General features: G+C 39.2%; 1 protein-coding gene across 2 annotated transcripts; it reads left to right on the top strand.

The window, feature by feature from the left end:
- The first annotated feature begins 1,998 nt into the window (after positions 1 to 1,998).
- Positions 1,999 to 18,768, top strand: LOC109479993 (AP-1 complex subunit beta-1-like). 2 transcript variants are annotated; one of them, XM_019782087.1, is made up of 18 exons: positions 1,999 to 2,264; positions 4,260 to 4,475; positions 5,529 to 5,660; positions 6,211 to 6,384; positions 6,607 to 6,670; positions 7,257 to 7,434; positions 7,843 to 7,963; positions 8,404 to 8,550; positions 8,863 to 8,974; positions 9,467 to 9,585; positions 10,212 to 10,480; positions 10,886 to 11,094; positions 11,574 to 11,768; positions 12,249 to 12,429; positions 12,787 to 13,001; positions 14,426 to 14,437; positions 16,938 to 17,119; positions 17,993 to 18,768. In XM_019782087.1, the coding sequence occupies exons 1-18, from the start codon at positions 2,088 to 2,090 to the stop codon at positions 18,131 to 18,133; spliced, it is 2,844 nt and encodes a 947-aa protein (XP_019637646.1). In that variant the 5' UTR covers positions 1,999 to 2,087; the 3' UTR covers positions 18,134 to 18,768. The 2 variants fall into 2 exon arrangements, with proteins under 2 accessions (XP_019637646.1, XP_019637647.1); XM_019782088.1 differs by lacking the exon at positions 14,426 to 14,437.
- Positions 18,769 to 19,600: the final 832 nt, after the last annotated feature.

The raw sequence follows: 19,600 nt of genomic DNA, 5'->3' as shown, positions 1-19,600 counted from the left end.
TGGGCAGCGTTAGTAGGTGTTGCCTGGGGGTCATCTTATCACAATGTTTGGAATTCAGGTGTTCTCTAAAGGTGTTTACAATAGATAGCATATCTACATCGATAAAATTCATAAGCAGTGCACTAAGAATGAATGCTTTGAATCATAGTTTTATAGATGTAAAAAAGTGCATCAAAACACAGCTCTGACATTTGTACTGACATGTAATCATTAATTATAGGATGTAACACTTATTTACAGGTCACTGAACTCCAGATCTTCTGACAGCTAAAGGCCACTTGGGGATAAACTAGTTTGACTCTATATCCCAAAGTGCAAAAGGTAATGGTTCTGTGAGAGAGACACTTTTCCGTGTGAGAGACACTTTATTGCAAAAGTGACAGTTTTAAACTTTAATTTAAAATAGAAATCATAAGAGTGTGCATTATTCCGACAACTTTTACAAAACATCCATGTAGATACAAAAGACAATTATCTTATTACACATTTACCTAGAGCGAACATTTATCTTTCATACACTTGTCATCTTGTCAGTTCTTACATGTACATGTAACAGCAAGTACATGTACAGTATCAGAAAGCTGCAAAATGAACAGAATTTACAGGTAGAGAGTTTGTCACTGAAAATGTGGACTGTCTATTTTACTGATTGTCTTTTCTTGATTTCCATGTCCATATGCTATTTGTACAATAAATTGTGCAAGGAATACAAAAGTTGGCAGAGGCTCTCTTGGCAAAGATGCTTCCATGTAGTGGTGCTGTGTCAGGAAGGTGCAAATATGGAGTACCCAATGTAGAGAAGAACTAGTATCATCACTGACATCAACATGGTTCTCCTGTTCTCAGACCGCAACGTACTTAGGCTGTTTTCTGCTCGGAAAGAGAAACAATTATGCTTCACAAGTGTGAAATGAACATACGAGTTGGAAACAAGCACACAAAAGTGTACAAATATAATATGAATTCAGAAGAAAACAGTGGCATATATGGGGACTTTATTTACCGTCAAGGGATATTGTTTTTCTCAAAGTCTCTTCCTCCTCTTCCAGACTTTGCCTGAATGCAGAAAAATGAGAAGGATTAGATTTGGTAGACTTTATCAAATCAATATACATTATAGATAAGGACGTTCATATTAATAAGAAAGATTTTTTTAGATAGATGATGATGATGATGATGATGGTGATGATATGATACAAAAACAATGAGTCAGCTTTAAGGAAAAATCTCACCTTTCTTTGTCAGTCATGAACTGAAGTCTCAGGGCCCTCTCAAGTTGGTCAAGTCTTTCTCGACTTCTCTGCAGCCTATTTTCTACAACTTCAATCTGTAAAGTATCAAATAAGAAAGACACGTCATGTGTGTTCATAATCAAGGAAGTTCAATTAAATCTCATTGGTTCATTGCCTCCTGAAAGTAACTGGGTAGTTTGGGGCTATTTTCCATGTATTTGGTGTCAATTAACACAGATATAACGCCATCACGTGAATTTAAAGTAAGGAGGTTTAAACCTTCTTGAGATATTATAAAGGGAGAAAACCACCAGTATGTTATAAATGTTAACGTTATCAGATAAATGTTAAAAGTTGCCTGTTACCTGTTCAGTTATCCTGGGCGGCATCTCGGTAAGTCAGAGTGATCTGGAGTACTCTGCACAGATACGTGGAAGGAAAATCGCGAGACTGTGGTGCAGAGCTTTCTGTTTTTCTGCGAAGAAAACCGGCTTGCTTTGGAGCCTTCCTCTCAGCTGATTACAACGTGGCGGTCAAAGGTTACGGGGAAGGCGCTACATGGAGTTTATCGATATATCCTTCCTTGTGTTTCTGGTCACGATGTTTCGACCCGCACGTTTGGACGTGTCTCCTATAAACATTTATCACAATTTCGCTTGTTGTCCCATTTCATTGGTCTTTTTACCGATGTATAGTTCAAGTGTGAATAAAAACAGGTATCGATGTCGTCTGGAAACTCATGCAGACCCTCTACAGGAAAGGTCAGAGTATTATACGCATGCTCAGTCAAACAACCGGGCGGGATCGCCATTTTGATCATTTCCTCCAAATTTCGTACCCGAAAAGAAGGTCAAAATGACGGATTCCAAGTACTTCACCACCACGAAGAAGGGCGAGATCTTCGAGCTGAAGAATGAACTCAACTCGGACAAGAAGGAGAAGAAGAAGGAGGCTGTGAAGAAGGTGATCGCGTCCATGACAGTGGGGAAAGACGTCAGCGCGCTGTTTCCGGACGTGGTCAACTGTATGCAGGTTAGAGACTAAAAACAACTTTCTTCCCTTTTTACGATCTTTTCAGTGAAATTTTAGTCAACGATTATCATCAGTGATCAAGCGACGACCCATATGACCACTTATGTCGAAAAAGTATGTATAATATTGCTAGAAATGCAACAGAAAGATCGTTCTGGAAGTGCCCCCCTCCCACCCTGGACAACGCCCATTCACTGAAGCTTGGCAGGTGGTCACGAGGTAAAAAGCAAAAGGCTTAGGGGGTACACAATAACAATAATAGCAATAAATGTACATGTATGTCTGAAAAGTGAATCTTGGATGTTTTTTTATTTTTTTGAAGGCTATGCATAATTTTGATTCTGTTATTACCAGTGTTTCCGCCAGAGGGCCGTCCACCCGTCATATGACGGCCTGGTGTCGTTTTGGACGGCCTAAACTCGGACCGAGGCCGTCCTCTTAAAAAATTTCGAGACTCGGAAAAATCAGAGAAATTGACAGTCTTTGTTTTGTTCCTGTAGACGAGGACGCCGTCCAAGGCAAGAAAGACAAACGTTGTTTGTTTTGCTATTGTTATCATGCTGACGAACAATTGATGTCGGCGCCTTTCGCATACGTTAATCTCATTAAAACCCGTTTTTCAAGTCTCCATCCGGTAAAATGTATCCACAAACATTTTTTCCTCGAACAGAATCATTTCGGATGTGAGAATTCTCTTTTGGGAGTTACGTTTTTGTTTTTGTTGGTCTTGTAGCGGGCGGGTTGCATGAAAATCCACGTCGCAGTTCGCTATCCACGCCGCGGTTCGCTAACACTTCCGGCTTGCTTGAATACGCGAAAGGCACCACAAATCGGCATATTGATGCATACATTTTCCCAAAAATTCTTCATAATGAATTTCGTGGCGTGGAATGTTACTAATTAGCGGTAGAAACACCGTAAAAAGTAGCGTAGTGTAACTCTCTTCGCCAACAAACAAATTCTGCAGCTATGCCGGCAAAGATGGCTCTATCCAATCAGAGCGCAGGTCATATGAGGTCAACCAATCAGAGTGTAGAGTTCACGCTGCTACTTACATATTAATGACAAAATGGCGCGTATTTCCTTCTCTCCGGCGAGGTTGAGAATGTGTGCTGCGAGTTCATTTTTCCGGCGATTTTGTGACTTTTAACGCCGATTTTTCGCACGCTACGATCACGCTACCATTTGACACTGTACTGGAGACAACAAATGAGTGATCATTTTACAATCAAGGAGCATTTCTGTTGAATGAAACAGCAACGAAAGCTACGATACAGCCAATTATTTTTCAAAATTTGTCTCGTGTATGAGAGATAAGATGACGTTTCTTTACATATTTGACGTATTTTTGGTTTGATATTAACTAGTAATTCGTAGCGGAAATGTACGGAAGAAGTACGAGTACGAACGAAGCAAGGCTCTTCACTATTAAAGATCCGGCTAGCGCGGACGCTACCGGAGGTTATAATTAAATGATGCCGATGTTTGGAGTTTTGCAGCAGAGTTTTGCAACAGTATAATTTCCTGACGATACGTTTGCCATCTGTAAGTGTTTTTATGTCAATACAAAAAAATGTGAAATGCTTGTGGACAGTTTCAACTTGTAAACAAGTGTAAACAAATGCCCCGCCCCCTCAGTTAATTTTCGCGACGTGTTCCCTAAGTTAATTAATTTTCGCGACCCGGCCCTTCCCAACTGGACGGCCTCTCAGCTGCAGTCTGGCGGAAACACTGGTTATTACTGTAGCTTTTATAATGCTATCAGGTCATTTCAAGGGTCAGTGAATTCATCTACTTTGATGACATGCTTAAGGGCAACGTTCATTATTCTACATGTATGTGTCAATTCTGATCCAGACAGATAACCTCGAACTGAAGATGGTGTTTAGATATTGCACACAATAATGAGAAAATAGAAGATTTTTTTAAAATTTATTTTGTGAAGTTTAACATGCTTGTGTCAAAAATATTAGTTAATTTTATTGCTGTACCCAGACGGATAACCTTGAACTGAAGAAGCTGGTGTATCTGTACCTGATGAACTACGCCAAGAGTCAGCCTGACATGGCCATCATGGCCGTCAACACGTTTGTGAAGGATTGCGAGGACACCAACCCACTCATCCGCGCCCTGGCCGTGCGGACCATGGGCTGTATCCGTGTGGACAAGATCACCGAGTACCTGTGTGAACCACTCAGGAAATGTCTGAAGGTACAAATGGGACATAGGACGCAGGGCTCTAGCCAGCTCAATTTTTTTCCGTCAGACCAGGTTCATCATCAGACCTGGGGGGAAAGTGCTTGCAATTTAGGGGGGTACAGGGGGCAAATTTAGATTTTCAAGCCTTTGAAAACAAAATTTCCCACATTTTGAAAGGCAAATCATGGGATTGACAGTAACTGTTGTTGGTCCTTTAGCTGTTTTTTTTATTATAAGTAAATTTTGTAAATTTGTAAATTTTGTCCTTCAAGGTTGATGGATTGGCCTACAATTTTTTCCGTCACACACAGAAAAATTTCTGCAATTGATGGAAAAACTGGCTGGAGCGTTGCATGTACCTCACGTAATCTTACCATCACTCCACACTTAACTTTGATTCTACTCAATTAATTACTGCAAAGAAGCCACAGGCATGAATGAAAGAAGTAAACAATGTTGTGCAAAATGTAGATAGGAAAAAAGCAGAACAGCAATGTAAAGAAATTAGAACAGATCTAAAAGAATTCACATAACACAGCTTTAGGCCACACCAATATAATTTCTTGGTTAACGGATTCGCCGCTTCATTTTTTTCTGATTTGCAAATAAAAATAAAAATTCAGAATCAACTGCAAAATGCTCATATGTTGCCCTGAACAGTTGAAAACAGTCCCTTTCTTACTACTTGTTACAGTTATTCCATCTCCTCAATGCAGTAGTATCATTAAAGTCCAAAATTCATTGTTTAAATTTTGAACCAGCCTGGTGTGTTGACTTGTACATGGCTCCCATCGTACCATTTTGGGCCATAATAGGATGCCTAGGCCTGTTTTTATTTTTATTTTTTTTTCGCCCGCCCGCTCCATTATTTTTCTAGAAAAATCCGTTAACCAAGAAATTAAATTGGTGTGGCCTTATGCAGTTCTTTCTGCTACATCCATGAAGGATAACTTGTTTCCACATTGTGAATATAAAATTGTTTTAAGTAATACTACTACTCTAGTCTTCCTACCATGAGTATATATACAGACACCTTGCTTACTGTCCCACCACTGTTTGATACAGGATGAGGATCCCTATGTGCGTAAGACAGCGGCAGTGTGTGTGGCTAAGCTTCACGACATCAACGCCCAACTTGTGGAGGACCAGGGTTTCTTGGACCAGCTCCGTGAACTCCTGTCTGACTCCAACCCTATGGTAAGCTGGGAATTCATCAGAACTAACAAACTTACAAATCTGTTTTATAGTGAACTTTTACATCTCTTTCATGGCTGGGACCATAAGGCCTTGGAAAAAGAATGTTGTGTTTCCTGCTTCCCAACCGACCCTTGAAAAAACTGCCGACCGTAGCCTTTTTAGTTGGGTGAACCCCTGCAAGGGACATAAATTTTTCAACCTTAACGACCTTTTCTAGCTCCATGACCTGACACCTGAGTGATAAAACGTTGTACAATCGGTTTTCCAATATTGACATTGAAAATCAATATGAGTGTCCTCAAGCAAGTTTTACTTTGTTAAACTGTATTGTATAAGTTAGATCACTAGAGATCGCCAAAGACTAATGAAAAAACGAAAGAAAAGAAAGATAATCCCTACCTACCGACCCTAATTTTTTCAGGACTGAAACAGAAAACACAACATATTTTTCCTAGGCCTAAGCATGAGACCTAATATGAGGTATGACTATGAGTGCAGATTTTACCTCTACTGTTAGAGGGTTATCTAAGGTTGTTATGTGTATCACCAGGTTGTGGCCAATGCGGTGGCTGCGCTCTCTGAGATCAGTGACACTTCTCCCAGCCCTGCCGCCCAGATGGAGATGAATCAGCAGACCATCAATAAGCTGCTAGCTGCCCTGAACGAGTGCACTGAATGGGGACAGATTTTCATTCTTGATGCCCTGTCCAACTATGTTCCCAAGGTAAGTCGCTCAGTTAGAGGACACAAAATTATTATGACATACATGTGTGTATTTCTGTTTTTTTTTATTCACTTTTAAGTAACCCCTTACCAGTAGTCCATCTTGTTTAGCATTGATCCTGATTACATGTTAGTAACATTTATGATGTTGTTTTTCAAAGTAAACTGTTAGTTACATGTGTTTGTACATGTCCTCAATGGTTGTTTTTTGTCTATTCCACAGGATGATCGGGAGGCCCAGAGCATCTGTGAACGTGTCACTCCCCGTCTGGCACATTCCAATGCAGGTATGATTCTTCAAAACCTTCATATCAATGTTAAAAGTAGCTATACATGATAGTAATGCACAAAATATTGTGATATAGATCATTTGAATCCCAAAGTAATGATTGAAAAATTTCACATTTATGCTCTACCATGTAGCTGGAATGTGGCAAAGCCTGCCTACAAGTGTAACCTAAGTGATGGGCACGGCCATATGTTTGTATGATATACCGCTATGATGAAATGAAGAGGTGCATTAACATAATTTGTAAATGGAAAAATGTGCAGAACTGAAAATAAACATGAACTAAAAAGGTAACATTTGCAAAGCAAATGCATAATGTTTACCTTCGCATATGGTCTTCTCTGTTAATTCTTACTCAAACACACTCTTATATATGGTGACAGCAGTCTAAATCCCTCCTGCTATAAAATTGCAACATGATATAACCCAACACTAGTTACCATGGTGACAGACGTCTGGTTCATGTCATTGACCATATTTGTTTGGAGAAGAAGAAACAGCAAAAACAGTATGTTTGCCTTCGGTAAACATAACCAGTTGATGCAGGGTACTACATGTACAAGTCCTGTTGTATCTGTTGCTAGGTGTGGTCCTGTCAGCAGTGAAGGTCCTGATGAAGGGGATGGAGTATGTGGGGATGGAGAGTGAGTTTGTCACTACACTACAGAAGAAGCTGGCTCCTCCACTCGTCACTCTCTTGTCTTCCGAACCAGAGGTCCAGTATGTGGCCTTGAGGAACATCAACCTCATTGTTCAGAAAAGGTACCGGTATTTTCTTTGTTTCAGAGCTGAATGGACCAATCCTATACTGTAGTTGAAACATAAAAATGCCAAAAATTTGACTGACATGCAGCCACATTGCTCAAACTGCTAATTGCCATGTTATCATTGGTTGAACTTAAATTGTAATTGTAATGGACAGTCAGAATTGGTGCATAATTATATGCATTATAACTAATAAAAATTAAGAGTTTCCTTATGTATGTTTGCATTCAAATGGTGGTCAATGCTTAAAGTGTTCTAAGTGTGAGTGGCAGCTATTTTCTGTTGTTTTCATTGTGATGCCCCACTTGGTCTACCATTTTCTATGCAAGAGAAAAGGAATCTTTGATAAATATAGATTAAAGAGAAGATAGTGTTTTTAACATGTTGCTTGCACTTTGTCTGTAGACCTGACATCCTGAAGCACGAGATGAAGGTGTTCTTTGTGAAGTACAACGACCCCATCTACGTCAAACTGGAGAAACTGGACATCATGATCCGCCTGGCCACTCAGGAGAACATCGCACAGGTCAGGGGTCACGTGTCCTTATTAGGAGTTTGCAGTGGACAGAAATATTACCAGACAGATTGAGAAGATGTAGCATACAAAATGATTACTGGTAGTTCCTCGGGCTGAATTGATAGGAGTGGTAAGGCTTGAATTTCTTAGCACATATTTGACATGTGTCTCCAGAGCTCAAAATACCACCTACATATGCAGGTTAGTGCAGGAAAAATTGAAGCTGTGCCTAATTTTTAATGTCTACGTGCACCAGTCTATTTATATATACATGTATGTGTATGTAGGTTTTTATTTGCTGCATTGACTGTTTCTGAACAGTTTTAGTATGATCTATAAATGATGAGTGTTGCAGGTAAATTTATCTGATACGGGTAATTTTCAATGTGAAAGTACTTCGAGCCCTGGTCTCCCCTTACAGAAAACAGCTAACATGATTCCTTACTCAGGTTCTTGCTGAGCTGAAGGAGTATGCCACAGAAGTGGACGTGGACTTCGTGCGGAAGTCAGTGCGGGCTATCGGGCGCTGCGCCATCAAGGTGGAGCAAGCAGCAGAGAGATGTGTATCAACACTGCTGGACCTCATCCAGACTAAGGTAGTAACGGCACATCCTATACTACTTTACTCTTGTGTTGAAAATACACCTAAATTTTACATGTACATTTATTCGTGTTGCTTGTTAGCACTGACTGAAAATGTTCTTGATGGCCTTTCCTTGATAAAGGTGTCATTCAAATACCCTGGTTTATTGTTTAAAAGAACTCCATAAGTGACAGAACACATATATATGACTTCACTACTCTTGCTGGAGTCTTAAAATGTAACATACACATAACATTAAGAATTCTGACATACACATTACATTAGGTTGGTAACCTTAACTAGGAAAGTGTTGTTTTCTTAACAGGTGAACTATGTGGTCCAGGAGGCCATTGTCGTCATTAAGGATATCTTCCGCAAATATCCCAACAAGTACGAGAGCATCATCTCCACACTGTGTGAGAACCTGGAAAGTCTAGGTAGGGGTGAAGAAACCTGCTAGAGCAGAAAAATAATACAGTCAAACCTGTACAAGTGATCACCTTTTCATCAGGACCACCTGGCAATTTTTGGTGGTCCCTGAAGTAATTTCTCCTATACAGTAACACATAAGCATTGCAAATCCTGTCTAGGGTGACCACCTGTCCACATAGACCAGATTTTATTGGTCCCCTCCCCTAAGTTGTCTTGGGCAGTTTTGACTGTAATTTATGGATACCTTGGGTTTAACCTATACTACAAATTTTCTTTTACTGACAAAAGTAACATGACAGCTTACCTAGCATTCCCTGTTGTAAAACAATTTGCTATTATGTAGATTGTATAGTTATTTTGTACCCTGTTTCAATGTTCTTTTGTCCATGTTATTTGCAATAATCCTTTGGGCATAAATCTGCAATAAACTTAGTATTACCAAGGGTTTTGTGTTCGAAAGTGTTCATAATTATTGAACTTTCCACATCCTGTTTTAGATGAGCCTGATGCACGTGCATCCATGATCTGGATTGTGGGTGAATATGCTGAGCGGATTGACAATGCAGATGAGTTACTGGAGAGCTTCCTGGAGGGATTCCATGATGAAAGCACCCAGGTAACATTTTATTTTTAGATTACTTTCTTTTGTCTAAGGATTGCTCAAAATCCATACACAGGGCTGCTAGCAGGTGCAGTTCCTCATATGGTCTCTAGATGTCTCTACATGTTGACATATACATTGCAAGTACACTCAGACTTTCCTGTATGGCACAATATACCATTTCCTGTTGTGCTTCTGAAATGCTTCTCTCAAGCTCTTATTCTGCTGCTCAAGTGCCTCTTAATCTTTACCATTGTTTGACAACAGCTTTCTTGTTCATCTGTCAATTTACAATTTCAGCCACTATTTCCAACTACATTCTGTATATTATGCTACAGCATATTGTCACCATTACATTCCTGTTCTAAATCAATTTTTTTATAGCAGGGTATTGTCATCATCATATTTTGGTTCTTCTTTATGCTGTTAAGTGTATTGTTTCTCTTGTAGACTTCTTGTTCAGTTCTCATGTCGCTGTCTGCCCCCCCCCCCCACACAGGTACAGCTACAGCTGCTGACAGCCATAGTGAAGCTGTTCCTGAAGAAGCCCACAGAGAACCAGGAACTGGTACAGCAGGTGCTGAGCCTGCTGTACCCTTTTTTGTTCAGTTCTCATGTTGCTGTCTGCCCCCCTCCCACAGGTACAGCTGCAGCTGCTGACAGCCATAGTGAAGCTGTTCCTGAAGAAGCCCACGGAGACCCAGGAGCTGGTACAGCAGGTGCTGAGCCTGGCCACCCAGGACAGCGACAACCCCGACCTGCGCGACCGCGGCTACATCTACTGGCGCCTGCTGTCCACCGACCCTGCCGCCGCCAAGGAGGTCGTTCTTGCCGAGAAGCCGCTCATTTCATCAGAGACAGACCGGCTGGAACCAACACTGCTGGATGAACTCATCTGTTACATCGCCAGGTGAGGCAAAATCTGTTTCTACAATATATAATAGTATATCTTTATACATAGGAATTTGGGTAATACTTAGGACTTTTTACAATACTTACATGTAGGACCTGCACTTTCTGCTAGAAAACTTTGACAAACATCTATCCATTTTTTTAGCAATTAACCATATACTAGTACAATTCTGTAAAACAGTTCTGTCAAGAAATTTGTTTATAGCACTTACAGTTTTCTCGATGCTTTTTATATGATGATGTAAAAAGTTTGGCATAAAACTCAATGCTTGTAACATGAAGATTAATACAAGTATTTTGAAATTTCCAGTCCACATGTATGTAGCTCTAGCAACATACATGTAATTAAACATCTTCATCTTTTGACTGTAAAAGTCACCATTCACCTCTGCCCTCCCCACAGTTTGGCATCAGTCTACCACAAGCCTCCGAGTGCGTTTGTGGAAGGACAGGCCCTCGTGGTTCGTAAGACCCAGCTGCCCGTACGGTCAGCGTCCGGAGAGCCCGGCGCCACCGGCGCGACCGAGAGTCCCGTACCACAGCAGGTACAGCCAGCACAGCAGCAACAGTCTGTCATCCCCAGTCATGACACAGCCATGGGAGATCTGCTGGGTAAGAGACAGACATGCTCATTGGTTAATCTGTATCTCAGGAGCAAGTTGCAACTAATCGATTATCTTGTTACAACACACAGTATTTTCTGCACCATTTTAAGTTGAAGTAGCAACAGATATGTAGTAAAAGTGCAACGTATGTAGTAGAATGGTTTATTTCTCATAAATGACATCCTAGGCTTATTTACATAGAATACATGTACATAGGCACATTGTGTATACATATACAGACACATTGCATTTCCATTAGTACTCACCATTTCTATTCGCAGAATGTCTAAAATGTCTTAATGGTATAATACCTTCAAACTTGAATTGTCTGTGCCATGTTTAAAAACAATATAAGGGTCCAGTTTTTTGTATTAACATTTACATGTAGCTAGCTGTGACGTCAGGATGTTAATTGAACTGACATTATGCAATCACAGGATGAAAAATAAGACAACAATAGAGTCGTCTTGTGTGTATATTTTTCAGGTGACCTGTTATCTATGGACCTGAACCCTCCACAACAACAGATGTCCATGACACCAGCACCCCAGCAGGACATGGGAGGAATGGACCTTCTTGGCGGAGGTTTGGACAGCTTGTTGGGCGGCCCCAGTCCCGTGGCAGGAATGCCCGCGTCACAGGCCTCCATGGGTGGGGGCTTGGGCGACATTCTTGGTCTTGGTGAGTGGGTATTTAACCCTTAGTCTGCTAAGGTATTTGGCACCAAATTTGTAGGAATGAATGAATGAAAGGTTTACTTCTGTAAAACATTGCAGCCGTCTGGCTGAAATACATTTCACTTACATACAACTCACTTCCACAGATAACTTAAGATATTTCACAATGAAATATAAAATATTAATGTCATTTGTTCATTTGTATTGGTTAATGTATTGCTACATGTACATACATGTAGGCAGTGATTAAAGAGTCAAACTGAAAGGGTTCTACCCTGGATCCATACTGATAGTTTTTCCATGTGCTGGTGACACAATGTTCCAAATTATAAGCTTAGAAAAGTGTATTTTGTAGTTTGGACTTTTCGGCTGGTAGGTGAGAAAATTATTCCATTTTTTCTGCCAAAAGTCATATGAAAATGGTTTCTAAGATAGGGTATTTTTTTAGGTTTGTAACAGTTAGAGGAATCACTTTGCTCTGCAGGAATTTCCAGTACAACTTACGTGCCACCAAAACAAGTATGGCTGCCGGCCTCCAAGGCTAAAGGACTGGAAGTATCAGGAACATTCTCCATCAGACAGAACGTGCGCTACATGGACCTGACTTTGAAGAACAACGCCATGGCACCTATGGGCGACTTTGCCATCCAATTCAACAAAAACAGGTCAGACAAAATCACATCTTCCAGAATTTCTTGGTGGCATTTTTTTACACAATATTTTTCAATAATTTCATGTCTTAATCAGGTCATAGACTCCTGACTTTTTTGCCCTGTGGTGGTGTAGTTACTTCTGCATTCATTGTGTTTCACTGTGGTGTGATACGTTGCACGAGAAATACCCCCAAATCGTACCTATACAGGGTGCTATATGGATGGTACTGTATGTGCAACCCAACAATTGTTGGGCCCTGCAGGACTAGGGTTTAAAAGTATTCATATATTTGTAGCACATATATATTTATAACCTGTACAATGTTGAAATTTGTCGTGTGTAACAATTTTTGTTCTGTTGTCCACCAGTTTCGGCCTGTCCCCAGCCTCTGCCCTCCAAGTCCCGTCCCCCCTGAGTCCAGGCCAGACTGCTGACGTGACCCTCCCCCTGGGTACAAATGGACCGGTCCAGAAGATGGACCCCCTCATGAACCTCCAGGTGGCCATGAAGAACAACATCGACGTGTTCTACTTCTCCTGTCTCATCCCTATACACCTGCTCTTCACAGAGGACGGACAAATGGGTTAGTACTTTTGTTATCACCATTTCTTTCCCTGGGTTGTTTTCAATAAACTATGATAAGTCCTTCAGAGATGACAGACTGAGCATTAAAATTGTGTTGTAAAAATGTATTCTGTAAGTGAGGTATATCATTTGATTGAGCAACTTGTTCTCTAGCAAACTATGCTGGGGTTTACTTAGCAACCACTCCCTAAACTACTGAGATCATAAACATTGTCAAGGATATGAAACAGACAGTTATCAAAAAGAACAGTTTAGATCTGTGTTCAGCAGTATTGCTGTAGCATTTCAGTATCTGCTATCAACTATTTTTTAGTTGTTTGGATCTTAAAAAACTGTTGATTATGAAGCTGGAAGACATTTGTTGTTACTTGCATGTTTGTTGCGCTTAATGTATGCTACTGTCTAATGCTTGCAACTCTTTCTCTTCGGTTAACAGATTATGCTAATCAGAGTAAGTTGGTGTTGTTTTTCCATTAAAAAAAACAATAACAGTGCCCTTCAAGTTTTTCTTTTGCTTTTTGAATCCTTGTACTGTTTTTGCTATTCACTTTTTGCTGTTATTTTTGGCATGCTTGTGTGTTTTCTATGACTGTTGTAATGTGATGTTGCATGTTCCTTGTTTCTGAAACTTTTCCTACCTTCCAAACAACTGGTAAGTACATGTATTCAGCTTGATTTTGAAGAGTAGGCCCCTTCTTTGGTAGAAAACATGTAAGTTGTAGCTTCAATCAGAATACAGTCACTTAAACACTTTGTAGGTTGCATTGTATGAATCACGTAGTATCTTTTTTTCCTACCAAAGGGCACTTACATGTAGACAAGGATTTAAAATAGTTGTGATCAAGCATAGCTTGTCGCTCCATGTTGAACACAAAATTGATGTGTTCTGTTCTTCCTGAAAGTTCATCATTTTCAAGCACATCAAAAATAATTATCCATAAAAACATTTTGCCCCATTAGACCTACATACAGTACCTACATCAATTTGGATTGTTGAGTAAGCTGCTTTTTGCAAGTCGAACATCAAGGATTTCAGTCTAAGCTTGTGTTCAGATTATCTAGAGAATGAAAAATTAGACATTCAAGAAAATTTCAGACCATTCCGTAACTATCCTTCCTAACACAAAATACAGTAACTGTTTTGTCCATTTTGTATAATCACAACTCACATCTGACCACTTACATGTAAAACTGTAACATTTTTTTTTCTAACCAGAGCATATTGTTCAGGAAAATTTCCTCTTCTATAACATCTGTCAAACTTCTATGTACAGTTGAACATGAAATGACCAGTGCTAAGAGAGCTAACCCCTGCTGACCCCTGCTATGCTTCTCTTCCCTCAGTAGCCATTGTTGTGTTCCCATGTTGCATGTCTAATTGTTTTTTGCTTACTCCACATATGGCGGATCCCAATGTCACAGGATCAGCATCAGGTCATTCAAACCTTCCTTTCTACCCTTCGTAGATAGAAAACTTCAACACTGTCTAAAAAAAAGAGTTGTAGAATAGCTTAGAATCAGAAAAGTGTAATCATGGTCTTAGAATAGAACATGGAAATTTTGCAATTATCATTGTAAAAGTGAATTGTATGAACTCATTCCCTCAGTGAGTGAAATATTGAGTTATTTGACCAATCAATCCCGAAATGTTATTATGTGTAAGTCATCAAATTGAATTACATTGGTTCTATCTACATGTACTATGTAGATTGTGTTAATGTAACATGGGGTTTTTGTAGTTTAGATAGTCTTATTCCAGTACAGAAGATGATCTGTGAGCTGTCTTACCCATCTTTCAATGTCATTAATATAGTACAATGTAGGTAGGTCTTCACATGTGCTGGTAGACTTGTTAACAACTCCATTTCTTCTTGTAATACTTACTAACATGTCCATATTTCTACTTCAGCAAATTGGGTATCTATATAAAGGTTTTAACATGGTTGCACAGCAGTGTTACTTGCCATGCATAATTTTTTTGCATGGAATATGATGCGTGATAAAAAGAAAGACGATTTAAAAGACATTACTTACTACTTACTTAAAAAAGACATACAAAACGTAAAAAGATTTGTTCTTCTAATGAACTTTGTTGTGTGATCTGTCAAATGTTTGGTTGCTCAATGGCTGCTCAGAGGTTGCAGCCTAATTTGCAGCGGGGGGGGTGATAAGAAGATTGTTTCACTTGCGTCATTCCACAAGTGGATTACCTAGGTTATTACTAATATTAGTCTCATCAGATCATAAGGCTGAAGAGGTTTAAGAAGCTAAGGTGTAAATCCCAAAAGAATTTCTTTGTGTTATCTGGTTTGAAAGACCCTTCTTAGTATGGTAGTATGAAATTGCCTTTCATAAAACAGCACTGGTTTGTAAACTAATGTGATATGGACTTTGTAATAGATGCATATCAATCAATCAATCAAAAATGGTTTATTGCTAAAAAAATCATGAACATTGCATCAGAAAGCTGAATTGCGTTCAAAGATGTACAATCATTTTAAAAACGTTAACAACTACACAATCTCGGAGTCAAATTGTCGTAGTAGAATTGCACATTGAAAAATATTTATGACGTACATTTAGCATAGTGAAATTCAAATTTTGCTCATCTCATTCACATTTGTACTTAACATATAAAGATTACATTAAACTAATTCATATAAAAATTGCACAAGATATATCAGAGACATTTAGTAATTTACAGAGTAAGAGCAAAATCATTTTGTTTCGTTCAACAGTCTTAAGAGGGACAGTAAAGGGCTGTTGTTACATCTTGTTGTACGTGTGACCAGGAGAGGAATATTTACCATCTACATGGTGCACTTTAACATACATGGGACAACTGTACATGTCTTAATGCAGTGTACTTCCTGGGATGAGGGTCAACATTATTACCTTCACCAAGAAGGTTGTTTTATTGTGATAAATGTTTATATTGTGATACATGTGATACTCTGCAGCAAGCTTATCAACAAGATCTTTGCGCTGCTACCATTCTGCAAAATTGTTTACACCCATTTTTTTTCCTTTTACTAAATGCAATGTGCTTATTTATTTTTGTACTGCCATAACCAAACATGCATTAAACAAAGAAATAAGTCAGTCATTGCTGATACTGATAGTTTTAGCCAGATGATAGTTAACAACCAATGCCTTCCTGTCATTATGCAAGGAAAAGCCTCAGGTTTCTTCCAGAAGAGAATGTATTCTCTGTGTTCCTTGGTCAGCTTCTAGTCCATTAAATGTTGTATGCACATCTTATACAATACTTTGGTAAGATGAAATAATCAGCCAGCACACCCATCAAATACACAACTACGATTTAATTTTGATTCCCCCTTTCCTGCTGATTTACCTGTACATGTACACATGTATGCTAAGATCACCATACCATAGATGAGGCCCCAGCAAGGAGAGGGTTAATCGCAGAAACTTTCAGTTTCCTCTGACTGTGTGAGGTTAAACATGGGTGATCATTAGGGTTGGGAGCACGTCGGCAGAACGTACTGCGCCTGTGCATAACCCTGATTTTTCACGGTTTTCGTTGGATTTTTGGTCAATGTTGCATTAGAATTTTCCCTGTTGCAGACTATATCTTTTCCAACACAACATTTGGAAACTACAGATGGAGTGTTAACCTTATATGCACAAATACAACCTTATATGAGATGTTCTGCCATAGTACTATGTACAATGTATTACGGGATTCGCGCAGGTGCAGTACATTCTGCCGACGTGCTAGGGTTGGGGATGTTGAGACATAATATATAGAGGGATACATGTAGAATTTTGTCCTGGTATCTTTTTTTTTGTATTTCAGGTGGCAACTGCCTGGCAAATGGATACTGCCTGACCAATTTGAAATTTTGATACTGTGTTTTCAGCCACCAAAAGGTCTGCTTGGAAATTAAGTGTGTCTTTGTTTTTACTTCAGATCGAAAAGTGTTCCTGGCCACGTGGAAAGACATTCCGGACTCCAATGAAGTGCAGAAGGAGGTTGCCAACCCTAACCAGCTGGATCCTAAGGGCCTGTCAGACAAGCTTCAGCAGAGTTTCATCTTCACCATCGCACAGAGAAACGTGGATGGCAGAGACATGCTGTACCAGTCTCTCAAGGTAGGAGCTATGTCCCTGTCCTTGGGACTTGAAATAAATTTTAAGAAGTCACGTAGGATTACTTAGAGAATGAAATCATGTGCTATTTTGGGACAATCACAGACATATAATAATGATTTATAAAATGCAGAGGCAGTTATTTTTCTACTGCATGATAGCAATTCCTATTATAATTATCGTATTAAAGAACTTGCTGTGTATTATTACTAGAGTGCTGGAGGCTGCAACTTCAATTAAAACCACAAATACATGGCTAGTTGGTCCTGATTGTGAAGCATACATGTTTTGCCGCAAGCTGGTTTTGCATTACTTTGATCCAAGGCATGTGCAAAATTTGAATCTGGAACTGGCTGATTATTAACTTTCATGTATCAATCACACACAAATGAGCAGAGTAAATGAGGGAGTTAATAGATAGCAAAGATGTTACAGGCCCTTAGGAGTGACTGGGTCTTGTCTCCAAGGGTTTCATGAGTCCTTTCAAACAGGAAAAACATCTGACATCTGTCAGTTGTTCACCACATGATGGTAACTTCCATGGACAAGTGGCTATTTTGGATCCTGTGTCGTGATATCAAAAGCAGTGAAGCCCAAAATTACAGACATGTTTGCTTTAATGCTAATGATACTCATTAAATCATTAAAGGTTAGACTGGTCAATTTTACGTAAAATACCAGGGTATGGGGATGTACTGTGTGCCATATACATTTAGTAGTTCTTGGTTGTGGTTTATTTCCTTCAGCAAGGTTTTGTTTTCAGGTCCATGTTTGTGTTTATTAATGTCAAAACTCAAGAACCTATCAATAGATTGTAACGATAATTGATATACCAGTAAGTGTCAGCAAACTAAAGGTCGTGTTTTTTTTTTTCAGCTGACCAACGGGATCTGGGTTCTGGCAGAACTGAAAATCCAGCCGAGAAGTCCAACTATGACCCTGTCTCTGAAGACACGAGCCTTGGACGTCATTCCTCATGTGCAACAGGCTTACGAACTCATCATAGCAAATATGTGAAACTAAACATGAAGTCCCAGAGCTGGGCAAAACATTATGAGCTGTCTTCATTAGATTGAAATGTTAGTCATATGTGTAATTAGTCATGCATTTAGAGGGGTCAAAATTTACTATCCCTTTCAAAATGGCACTATGGTTGGGCACATCCACTTTTAGTACTTGAGGGGGGGGGTCTGGACTGACTTTATTTTGGGATGTTTCACAAATTCTTTCTCATGTTCAGGATTGTCCTACTTGATGATGACGTTATACAACTTATTAATATTCATCAAAGCCACCTTTCTTTGATTTTAGAACAAAAATAAAGCACACCCCATGCTTTTCCAAATAAACTAGTCCACAGAGAGCAAACATATATAACCTTGATGTATGAGACAGATTGTAAAAAAAATGTGGATACTGTAACGTGATTGGTCATAGGAAAACAGAAATAGAATGTTGATTGTCTCGAATCAGATACGAACAACTGTAGTGTCAGATGTGTGCAAAGTGCACATTATGTACTCGCTGTGGAATCAGTATATTAAAGAGCAATTCTACATCAAAGTAACTGTTTTTGCCTTTAAATAATTAATTTCATTTGATATAGCTATCATGATAACTTTACCTGAAATAAATCATCAGTATTGAAAACAACACACATTTTGTGAAACTTTGCTTTTTAGGCCACACCAATTTAATTTGTTGGTTCTCGGATTTTTTCTGAAAAAATATGAAGCGACAGCGCGAAAAAAAACAAAAGAGGTCTAGGCATCCTATTATAGGCTTAAATGCTACGAAATGAGCCATGAAGTCAACACAAAAGGCTGGGTTAAAATTTAAAATGAACTTTTAATCAAACCACTGTAATGATAGATGGGAAAACTGTAACAACTAGGAAGAAAAGGACTTTCCTCAACTGTTGGGGGCAAAATATGAGCATATTTGAGTTGATGCAGAACCAGAATCATATATATTTTTTTTTTTTTGCAAATCAGAAAAAAACGAAGAGGCGAATCCGAGAACCAACAAATTAAATTGGTGTGGCCTTATGTTACTTAACTCTACACTTGCTATAGCACAAGAAGTTTTTCAAATCCTTCAGATAGTTGTCTACTCACCTAGTCTTACCTTCAAAACAGGAAATATGCTCATCAAAATAAGTGCAAAGCGAAGAGCCATACAGTGTACTTTCTAGTGCTCCTGAGAATTTAGATATAACTCAGTGCAAAGATACTGCTTGAAAAGCGCAGGCTACTCTTGCTTCGTATTGCACAAGGCACCATCTTGTTTTACTCTAAGGCCATGTTGATTTGATTATATGGATGACATCCGCGCGCGCATGGATTTTCGGCTGTTTCAAAAAAAAAAGTTTTCAACTATACTGTAAATCGTACAAAACAGTTGCAAAATGAGCAAAAATATACCGTAAGTTAAAAAAATGAATAGATAAAAACTATACCAATGTCGTAGAATGCCAAAATCAAA

This window comes from Branchiostoma belcheri, unplaced genomic scaffold (genome assembly GCF_001625305.1).
Source record: "Branchiostoma belcheri isolate BF01 breed outbred unplaced genomic scaffold, Haploidv18h27 scaffold5, whole genome shotgun sequence".
NCBI classification, from domain to species: domain Eukaryota; kingdom Metazoa; phylum Chordata; class Leptocardii; order Amphioxiformes; family Branchiostomatidae; genus Branchiostoma; species Branchiostoma belcheri.
Note: the sequence above shows the minus strand (reverse complement) of the source record. Positions and strands in the feature narration are given on the sequence as shown.

Excerpts from the sequence above, each read along its gene's own strand:
- LOC109479993 (XM_019782087.1), top strand. The coding sequence starts at position 2,088 with ATGACGGATTCCAAGTACTTCACCACCACGAAGAAGGGCGAGATCTTC. Across the intron at positions 6,385-6,606 it reads TGTCCAACTATGTTCCCAAG|GATGATCGGGAGGCCCAGAG; the intron begins GTAAGTCGCTCA and ends TCTATTCCACAG. Across the intron at positions 8,551-8,862 it reads TGGACCTCATCCAGACTAAG|GTGAACTATGTGGTCCAGGA; the intron begins GTAGTAACGGCA and ends TTTTCTTAACAG.